The sequence below is a fragment of the Phyllostomus discolor genome, chromosome 6, assembly GCF_004126475.2.
Source record: "Phyllostomus discolor isolate MPI-MPIP mPhyDis1 chromosome 6, mPhyDis1.pri.v3, whole genome shotgun sequence".
Lineage (NCBI taxonomy): Eukaryota > Metazoa > Chordata > Mammalia > Chiroptera > Phyllostomidae > Phyllostomus > Phyllostomus discolor.
The window spans coordinates 158,287,761-158,298,965 of NC_040908.2; the positions used below are offsets into that span (position 1 = coordinate 158,287,761).

The 11,205-nt window shown below is 37.1% G+C and overlaps 1 protein-coding gene across 1 annotated transcript; it reads right to left on the minus strand.

Annotated features, from left to right (window-relative positions):
- Positions 1-7,124: 7,124 nt before the first annotated feature.
- LOC114499061 (olfactory receptor 1052-like) lies at positions 7,125-8,256 on the minus strand. Its single transcript, XM_028515017.2, is given in 3 exon segments — positions 7,125-7,433; positions 7,435-7,476; positions 7,478-8,256. Coding segments are annotated over 3 exon segments (978 nt in total). The 5' UTR covers positions 8,105-8,256.
- Between the last annotated feature and the right edge of the window lie 2,949 nt (positions 8,257-11,205).

Consider the following 11,205-nt stretch of genomic DNA (forward strand, 5'->3'; position numbering starts at 1 on the left):
TACAGAAAATGCATAAGTGGTAAGTATACAACTTGTTTTTAAAAATACCCTAGTAAAAAGTATCCAGACCAAGACACAGATTATTTGAATCGCTAACCCTTCTACTTTCTCCCTTCTTTTCAGTTCTCTTTAGTTCACACATTACACTCATCTCTGTTTATAGTAGCTATAGCATATGCAATCTGAATTTAAGTATGTTTCAGATGTCTTACAGGGGAAGAGTGTGCTAGCTCAATGCTGTTATTTTTGTGCTTGTAGGGTTGACACCCATCTCTACTTGGGCATTAGTCTAGTCCAGTTACACTCCTACCATGTTGCTGTTCAAGACAGGACCCAGTCCAGAGGTAAAATTTCCAAGGCCATGGGTTAAAATGGACGTATTAGTGCCACAAGAAGTATCCACTATTGTTTTTCCTCCATACTGTGTTTCAGAATCTCAGAAAGAATACCTTCCTAGAGACAGAGCAGTCTTGTTGTCCTCCTTGGGTATCCCTAGCAATCTGAAATGTTTTTGAAATTGGTACAGAACCATGTTCATGCTGCCGGTCATGTGCCAAATTCAGTAAACAGAAACAGGGATTAAATTTTTATGGGCGCTTTGTTCATATGGCCAGGGATCTGAGAAGGAGTGTTGGCATCCTAAAAAATCTGTCTTACATTTTCCTCCCAAGCCAACATATTTTCAACAGGGAATAAAGATGGTGCTTTGAGTGGTTTTAAAATTTGGGGAGAATTAGGTGAAAGAAACTTTAGCATTCTTCTGGGCAGTTAGCTGCTCCCTGGGGCAGGTGATTGTCTGTCCTTCCCTGGAGCACAATGGTCTGGATGCCTTCACTTTTCCGCTGGGTAGTCGTCTTTGACAGTGCTCCAGGAGGCTGGCTGTCTTTCCCAGGAAACAGGATGGGCCTTATCTATCTATAGTTTCTGAAACAATAGCTTTAACATATGTGTTACTTACTAGATTAATAACTATTTTCCTTAAACTAAAAATTTCCAACTCTTTAGTCCCCTATCATTTTCACTCAAAGGCATTTTGTAAGGGCATCTAGAAATGGAATGACTTCTGGTTTGTGTAAATAGTTAAGATTGCCCTTGCTTCTTGTGTGATCCTTCAAATTCATATCCTTGTCCCTGTTTGCTAAACAAGACACTTCCAGTGCTTGGATCATCAACAAAGGTGAAGTTGTCAAATAGTTTGATAGATGCTGTTTGGTTTATTTATTTTTCAAATAATTTTTCTGTATGTCTTTAACATTCCCTCATTTTAATATCCACAACCACTTTATGTTCTTGCATAGAAGCAACAAAAAATGAAATGAAGGCATGTACTAGGCTGTGAGGGAATTTTTTCTACCTTAGATGTAAAAACATTCAGTATCAGTGAACATGTTTGATATCTTTCTTTCAGGTGCCATGCTGGAGCTTGGGTAAAGAAATAGAAAGCACAGTCCTGAACCTCAGAATGCTTGAAACCCCACCATGATGACAATGATGGGAAAAAGAATCATAGATTCCACAATGTCCTAAGGCACATGATGGTGTATGGACCAGTTTAGAGAGTGCTGGAGGGAAGGACAGCCCCTGGAGGAAGCCAATGAATTGTGAATTATAGCACAGGGATTGACTCAGGAGTCCAGTCCTCTTTGCTTTTCATACCTTAGCCACATTGGTGGCTAAGCTTTTAAATCCAGAGAAACAACATGGTTTTGTCCAACTCAAGGCCTCTCTACTAGCTGATCCATCAGTCTAGAATGCTTCTCTAACTACTCAAAGCTCTCAGTTAATTCCCACTTATCTTTTTGTTTGCAGGTAATTGTGTTCATATGAGGAAGCACATTTATTCTTCCTTCTATTTGATCACTATGCTTTCGAGATATAGGGCCTAGTCTTTCTTTGTTATGGAATCGTTATAGTTTATTATAAATAATTCAAATGGTCATTTATCAAAATTTGTCAGTTCCAATAGATGAAAGCTGCCTCAGTACAAAATGTGCAGGAGTTGCTGTGGGATAAAATCTCATAGAAGTGAAGTAGACACTTTGGAAATCTCAGTGAGTTTTAGAAAATTAAGTGAATGTACAATTAAAAGATCAATGCAATAAAAATTGGTAAGTATAAGTCCACATTTCCATAGCCCAATAAATAATTTTTCAGTGGAGCCATTTTTTGTTTCTAAGGTTTTCCAGGTCCTTTTTCCCATCTTCAGCTATAGGTTATAAGTCCCAGGGTTTAGCATGAGCATCGCAAGGGTGTAAAACAATGATCACACTTTGTCTTGAACTATGAAGTAGGAAAAACTTGGCCTGAAATACATGAAGATCAAGTTCCCTGAGAAATTACCACCACAGTTAAGTAGGAGGTCCAGGTGGCATAAGGTTTGAGTCTCCCCTCAGCACAGTTGGTTTTCATTAGTGCTAGGATATATAACAATTGGAACAAAATGTTCTGATACAGTAATCAGTTAATGAAGCCCAAAACTGTGAATATCACCAAGTCATTCACCTGAGAATCTCATCAGTATAGCTGATGGTGAGGTGGGCCATCTCAGAAGAAATGGTTGATGTCATTTGACCTACAAGAACATTAGTACCAAATTAACATTGTATTTATTGAAGTATCTATAATTCCCATCATATGCTCCCCAGCCACAAGCAGGGTGCACACTTCACTGGACATGGTGAATGTAAAGAAGAAGTGGTTGCTACTTGCCTTGTGTCCATCAAGGGCCATCACTGCCAGCTTCAGACACTCAGACTCTGCAAAAATGCAGAAGAGCAAGAATTTCAGAGAGCAACCACAGAAGAGAATTGACATCTTGCCAAAGAAACCTACCAACATTCTGGGTCCAGTTGCTGTTGTCCAGTTGCTGTTCTAGAAGTCACTGAAAGAGAGGTGGCTGAGGAAAAAAATACATTGGCGTGTGCACCCAGAATGAGGCCAAAAGAAAAAGAACATCACTAGCATCTCAGAAATTATCCCCACACCCATCACAAATTGATGTCCAGTATGCTAGATCAGTTTGTATGTTTTTGAGGTATACAGTAATCAAGTCATATAATATTTTACACATCCTTGTCTGGCTTGTTTCACTCAACACTATGTTTGTAAAATTTCTCTGTCCTGTTGTATGTGGAAGCAGTTCATTCATCTTCATTCCTGTGTGGTTTTTCAGTGTACAAACTCATCATGAAATAATGTGCCATACCTAGACCTGGGTCAGCAAACTATAGCACATAAAGTTGTATTGAAGCTGGGATGCACCATTTCTTTATATATTATTGATGTTTCCTTTTTTGAAACAAAAGCAAATCTCAGTGGTTGTGGAAAAATTTTATAGCCTGCATGTCTTTAAAAAATGTACTACTTATCACTTTAAGGAAAAGTTTGTCAACTTCTGATTTAATGTGTTGAGAAAAACTGAGTTGTTTTCACTTTCATACTGTTGTAAATAATTCAATGGTGAATATTTTGTACAAGTGTTGGAGTGAACACAGTCATTGGTTTCTCTTGAGTATAGTTATAAGATTGTTATTTGGGTTGTAGACTACACATGTTATCAACATCGATGAAGTACTTCAAATGGCTTAGGGAGTCTTCTCGAACTTCACTTAGTTAATTATGTAAAAATCAATGACAGGTACTATATTCTCCCCATTTCACAGATAGTTAACTGAGGCATAGAAAAATTAAGTAACTTATTCAATGTGCCACTCAGTGTCTGGGCACAGAGCTGGCATATGAATCAAGGGAATCTGGCTTCTTCTCTCATCCAGTGATCTACCCTTGTCAAAGGGTAATTTATAGATGATCGCACTCACTTACATATACATACACACACATCTTTCTGAGGTATTCACTATATCCTTTAAGGCAATCAACTATAATCCTTTGCCACATCGAATTTAAGCAGCAATTTTAAGAATTTTAAATGTTTTCTTATACTTTGGGCCTATAAACTGCATTGGACTAAGTGAAAAATGAGTGTTTGGTGAAATTCTTGTGAGAGAAGTTGTGTGTGTGCTGGTAAGGCTGTTTTGGGTTTCCAGTTAGAGCTTGTGGTTTGGGAAATAGACACATCTTGGAAAGTTGTATCTTACAAGGAATCTTCCTTCAGTCCTGTGGCTTTCTTAGTGGTGTCATTTATGTATTTGTTTGTCAAGCTGTAACTCAACAGGTTTAAGAAGAGGGTGACCATGGTGTAGAACTGAGACAAATTTACCAATTTATCTCAATACTTCTAACAGTACTGGGAGAAGACTGCCCAGATGGGTGGACACAGAAGTCAGGTGAGAGTCTCATAGAGAGAAAGTTTTCCTCCTCCCCGTAATAAAGTGGATTTAAGACTGAGAAAAGGGTGAACAAGTAGGAGATGATGATGTGATGAAACCATGTCCATTAGTTGCCCTAAGTGGAGAGATGCCACTTGTTAAATGATGTGTCTGTGCAGGCTGGCTTATCCAGGGGAGGGGACTACAGACAAAATGATTCACAACAATTTTTATCACAGTGCTTCAGAATAAATGCAAAGGATTTGTGAACCAAGGGACTCATGTTGTCTCCAATGTATGACAAGAGAGCAGCTTTCTTGAGTAACTGAATTTCAAAGTAACCATTATGCCAAAGTGGCATTTTGTGGGGTAGTATAACTTCTCTTCTTTAATTGTATAACATTGAATCCCCCTGGTACACAATTTTTTTTAAATTTTACATATATATGTATGTATGCATTTTAAATCTATCACATTATCTATGTGATCTATATGGGTATAGATATGATTTTCTACATTCTCATAATTGTGAACATACAACTTATATGAATAATAATGACACAGTAAATGTGTGTTTTGAATATTTTCCTCTTTTGGGGCTGGTGGATATTCAACAGAGTATAGAAATTAACAGCCATTAAAAGCTGAATCTGATAATATAGTTCATTCGCATGGGGATCTTTTCAATCATTTATTTTCATTGTATTTTTTCATTACCATTATCACATTTATACTTTCATCCACTTCCACCCACTCTGTGAGTATGATCTTTTATTAAACATATGTTGTTGGTATATGCTTAAACATACAATGTATTCTACTATACTGTTGCTCATAATATACTTCCAGTGGAAAGTGGAGCAGAGATGGATGAAACAGACAAATCTGAGGAATATTCAGAGAGATGAATGCTGTTTGCTTAGAGTGTAAGTCATATGCAGGTCTTTACGGATCCATCACTTTGGCGTCCTCACCCATTTATGTACTTTCTGAAGAATGATGAAAGATATATTGCCAAGCCTCCTACCCTAAGATTTGTTGTTTCAGTGACATCTAACTAGAGGTAAAATGGTATCAAGTACCTCATTTTTGCATGTATTTGTCTGTTTTGTCATAGTGTGTCACTGACATAATGCAGCTGCTTTGGATAATAGACAAGGAATGCTCCGTCCTTGAGCTAAGAACACTCACAATGTCATATAGGAGATGGTGATTTAATAAAAGAATGATATGAGTACAACGCTGAAAGGAGATAGATGTCTGTGACTTAAGAATGGGACATTTGACTAGAGCTGAGAAATGTGTTGTTTCATTCTAATGATGTTTGAAAAATGTACATATAGCACACTTTATATGTTAAAGGGACGTGTGTGAGTGTGTGTATGTAAAGAGAAAGAGACCTAAATGAGAAGCCTTGTGCAGTATATTATTCTGTCTTCCATGAAGAAGAAGAGATAGCCTCCAGGTTTTTTTAATAAAATGGCAACCTTAAAATTAAATGAGTAATCTGAAAACCTGAGATTATACAATGTTTTTATAACAGCATGGTTATTCAGTAATAATGTAAATACAAAGTACAATCACCTTAAATTATAAAATAGATCTTAGCATTACTTACCATCAAATCATTAAGCAATGAACACAATTCAATTGTGTTTAGACTAAGGTTTCAGTTTATTTCACAGGTTGACAGAGAACCAATTTAAGTCATTACAACTGGGATAGTAATGTAAACACTTCTTGGTTGTTACTTTTTCTCCATCAAACAGAAATTTTTGTTTATAACTCTTCAACTTAAACTATATCAATTGGGAATTCCATGTTTTCAAAAACATTGATCAGTGTAATGCTATGAACATGTTGTAAAGGGAGGTAAAGTAACATACATTAAGCACACTTGATACATTAAGAAGATAGTGACGATCAGAGAAGGTCAAGGTCCTTGATCCCCAAGCATCATTCATACAGTTTCTGTAGAGTTGTCAAGAGCATGGATCTATTCCCCAGAGTGAGGGCAAGAGGGCAAATCCAGAGTCTGATGTGAAGGCTATGATGTGCCATATAAATGTAGAGCTGCTGATCCTGCTGACCCCTGGGGTAGAATGATCAGAAATAGAGGATCTGAGAAGTTGTCTTCATGACATGATCTGTGTCCCTGGCACTTACTCAGCCTTGGGCAAAGAAGTACAGGTGAATTCTGAGTAAAATGAACATGCTAGAATAAAACAAAAGAAAGCTATTTTCTTTTCCATTCACAAAGGCTGCTTTTTACATGTGTGTTGCAGGGGAAACACCTTCATTCATTCAATCAATGTTTTTGAATGGCATCCTGAAAATGAGCATTGTAAATGACAAAGTAGAAATACCAGTGAAAGAGACAGACAAGAGCCTTGCATTTATGGGATTCTGATCTAAGCCATAAGAGTTTTAATTTATTCTTATTCATTCATTTACTACTTATTACTTCTAAATCTTATGGTGGGACATTTATAGGATGGAACAAGCACAGATGAAGAAGAAAATGAAAGTTAACTTGAACTATTAAAACTCCTTTCTGGCACAAGTTTATCAAGATCATTGCTTAAAAAAGTGGAACTTTAAATACGGAAGAAGACGGTACGGTGCCCATATCAATCTGGGATATATATACTCATGAATAGAGCAGAGTAGTACACCAAGATCCTCTTTGCAAAACAGTAGAGTAAACCTATTACTTCTTTCCTTTGGTTCAAAGCGATAAAGATTCATAATGAGTACTCTTCACATTCAGATTAGGCACAAGGTGGGTTAAGGAATATCCACAATTGTATTTGTGAGACTATAGAAAACTGTGCCAATGTCCATAAACTTTAGTTGTCAACATCTGCAAATAAAACCTTTGTGACTGAACACACTTTCACCCAGTACTGATTTAATGTCAACTGCTTTTTTCAGGGCACCTTTCACATCCTTATTCCTCAAACTGTAGATCAGTGGGTTTAACATGGGAATGACAACTGTGTAGAAAACAGAGGCCACTTTGTCAGTATCCATGGAGTAACTGGAACTAGGTCGGAAATACATGAAAAAGACTGTCCCATAAAATATAGCCACAGAAGTTAAATGGGAGGTACAGGTAGAGAAGGCTTTGCGTCTGCCTGCAGCTGACTTCATGTGAAGGATGGTAGGTCATGATGTAGCTATAGGAGAGGAAAACAGTGATGAGGCTTGACCACCGCAATACAACTACAGGAAATGGTCATTGCTATTTCAGTGGTGGTTGTGTCTGAGGTGGAGAGGGCTAGTAAGGGTGGCACATCACAGAAAAAATGATTGATGATATTGGACTTGCAGAATGACAATCGAGTTGTGCAATAGGTAAAGATGGTGGTATTCATAAAACCTGCAGTGTAGGCAATGGCCACCAGCTGGATGCACACTCTCCTGGACATGGTAACAGTATACAGAAGTGGATTACAAATGGCTACATAACGGTCATATGCCATCACAGACAGCAAGACACAGTCCACAGTTCCAAAATCACCAAAAGAGAACATCTGCAGCACACATAAGTGATATTCAATCTTCTTTTGCTGAGATAAGAAATCAGCCAGCATCTTGGGGGAGACGGAAGAGGAGTAGCAGACATCACAGAAAGACAAGTTGCTCAGGAAATAATACATGGGCGTGTGGAGTCGTGGGTCCATGCTGATTAGCATGATCATCCCCAGATTGGCAATCACAGTGATGCCATAGAGCAGCAGGAAGAGCACAAAGAGTCCCTGCTGTACATCCCGCCTGCCAGAGAGTCCTAAGAGTATGAAGTCTGTAAACACGGTGCAGTTCTCAATGGCCATCACTCAGGTCTGGAAATCCCTGGTTGTGGAGGAAGGAAATCCAAGTGAAGGGCAAATCATCTGAGTGTCTTAGCAGTTACACTGCTGGTTCTTTCTGTTTGTCAGCAGTTAGAAAAAGAGCTCAACAATGCACATTCTCTTTAAGTAAACAGACTCTCTGCAATATTTTCAATTTAATTTAATTGATGAAATGATAGCAATGCAGCTTATATAGAATAGGTGCCACACTTTGGTACAAAATAAATAATTTTCAATGCTATGTAGTATTTTTTATCTTATAGATTAAGAGATTGATGTCCTCAGAGTCGGCCAGGTTGTTCTTAGAATGATTTAGTTCAAATAAACCCCTGTCTAATTACAAGGTTGTTTCTGTTCTTGATGTACTATAAGTGTTGTTATATTCTGTAATAAAAAAGCATAGTGAAGTGAGAGGTGCAGATAATGAATATATTTCTTGATTCTTCCCCCCTTATCCAATACTGTAAAGCATGCAGATCACTGGCTTGTTTCTTGATGTATTGTGTCCCCACTTCCCCATGATCCCCTGGTCCTATCCAGCCTCAATCTACAAGGAATAAAGATAGTCTGTGATCCAGGACTCCCAGAGCAGGGGCGCAGGTCAGTAGAGAAGAAGTTGGCGGGGTCCCTGTGGATGATAGATTTGAGTGCTCACACTGGAACGTGTAGGGTTTACCTACCATGTGCCCTTAGACAGAACTGATTGGGGGAGTGGTGTTCGGACCCCATAATAGGAATTCTTTTAGCACAGGTGACTGAGAGGCAAGTGTGGATTACTGTGTAAGACCCTCTACTCTAATCTGTTAGAATTCACTTAATCTATTCACCAAAAGATCACATGTGCAGGGTGCAAGGCAATGTCCTCATGTGTCCACAGTCCCACAACCTCAGAGAGATTTATAGCTGACATGGGTCCCATCCCATATCCCTAGAAATTGTAAAATTGCTTGAGTGTGTTCCTGATCCCCTTCCTCTTGAGAATCTCTGAAATCTGCTTTCCTTTGCTTAAAAAACTTGGTGCTTGGAAGGCCAATTAAATTCTATGTTCTGCTGTTATATTTCACACAAACCAGGCATTTTGTTTATAATATAATATGTGACCTCATCTATTCTTTGGGAATATGAGAAATATGAAATGGACAAAGAATTGCATTTATATAATGATGTAGTAATCCTTATGCAGGTCTGTAAAAATCCTGGTCTGAACTCATTCAGTTTCCTCTGCTTGTAGAGATATTTTTTTTAAAGTTCATATCAAACTTTACATATTTATAAAATATGTAAAAGGACAGGTAAGAGAGTAAAAAAAATTTTCCAACTACCTTCATAAGTAATAGTCACATTTTGTTCTTCATTGCCATTTATGAATGTCTTTAAAATAATGAAATTGATAAAAGTAAGTAAAAATTTGCATACTATAGCTTTCCCTCCATTAGTTTCATAACATGCTTTAGGTCAAATAAAGATAAAAAGCTAAAGAAATCTAAAATAGAAATTAGAAAACCATAATTTAAACCTGTACCTGTTCCAGATCATGGATTTTTTGTTGCCTGCATTCTGTCTGCCAGAGGGGGTTCAGCACTGCCCCCTCAGTGACCTGGCTTATATCACCATGGCTTTGCCTGGACCCGGTGCTGGTCTCTCAGGAACATGGGACAGGTATAATAAGATGTTTCATCATCTGTTATTCCCTGCAGGCTGGATAATTGAGAAAGAAACAGAGGCCTTTTTAAAATGTTGCTTTTTTCCCCACCTACCTTATGGCCTCATGTACTTACTTAGCAATACTACAGTGCCCATACTGAACACTCTTTACTTCCAGCTCACCAAATCTTATACATGTATGTTGTTTCCATCTCTTAATTGACAAAAAACAACCACTCAAATTGCACACTAAGGCACACATATACAAACACTTTCACACTGAACATTTTTAGAAAATGAAGGTTTCTGTAAATACAAAAATAATGCACTATAATCATACTGCTTAGGGAAAACTAGATTTTGGTGTCTATTATAGAATTTTTAATTCAAACAAAAATTCCATGATAATAAATATAGTTTATATGCAAATAACTTTTCTGAATTATGTCAATGTAGCCTTTCTTATATTAATTGATTCATTCTTCATTTGCTAGTATCCTATAGGTTTATAAAGAATCTTTATACCATCAAGTTTTGATTTGAGTATAATTATACATTCATAATTTATCATAGCTGTGTTCTTCTTTAAAATAAATTGTAAGATATGAACTTTAAGGGCATATAAATTTGACTGTAAATAAGCTCCATTTTTGCCTTTTTACCAGAGTAAGATGTTTTATGTTGTTTAATAATCACCATATATTATCATATTGTTATGGCACATACATCGTGAGTTGTTTTTAATAAAGTCATTATTTGATACAGAAATGGAGAGCTACTAGAGGTAATAAGTGACTGGAGTCTTTTAGACATTTTCACTAAATTCATAAAAATTGCTCAAAATAGGTGTTCTTGACTGTTTGGTAAAATTCATCTGGGAAGACATCTGGTCCAAGACTTCCAGTTGTTTGAAGTTTTTTGGTTACTGCTTCAATTTTCCTAGTTGTATTCTGTCTATTCAGATTCTTTGATTCTTCCTGATTCAGCGTTGGAAGATTGTGTGTTTGTAGGAATTTATCTATTTCCTCCTGATTGTCTGATTTGTTAGCATATAGTTGTTTGTACTATTTTCTTACAACCATTTGTATTTTTTGGTATGGGGAAGAGGGATGTCTCCTGAACTGTTTGTGACCTTTCAGACTGGTGCAGCCATGTAGAAAGTATGCAGTTAACTAAAAAAAAAAAAAAAAAATTAAAATGAAACTGTTTTATGAGCAAGCTATTCCATTTCTGGGAGTTTATGCCTGGTAATGACACCAAAGGAAATGAGTTTCATTAATCTCCTCGTTCCTGGAAACAATATTAGAAGTGGCAATACCATAAAAGTCCTAGAGGAGAACATAAGCAGGAAAATTTCAGATATTTCAAGCAGCAATAATTTCACCTATATCTCCCCTAGAGAAAGGGACATAAAGGAAAGAATAAACAAATGGGACCTT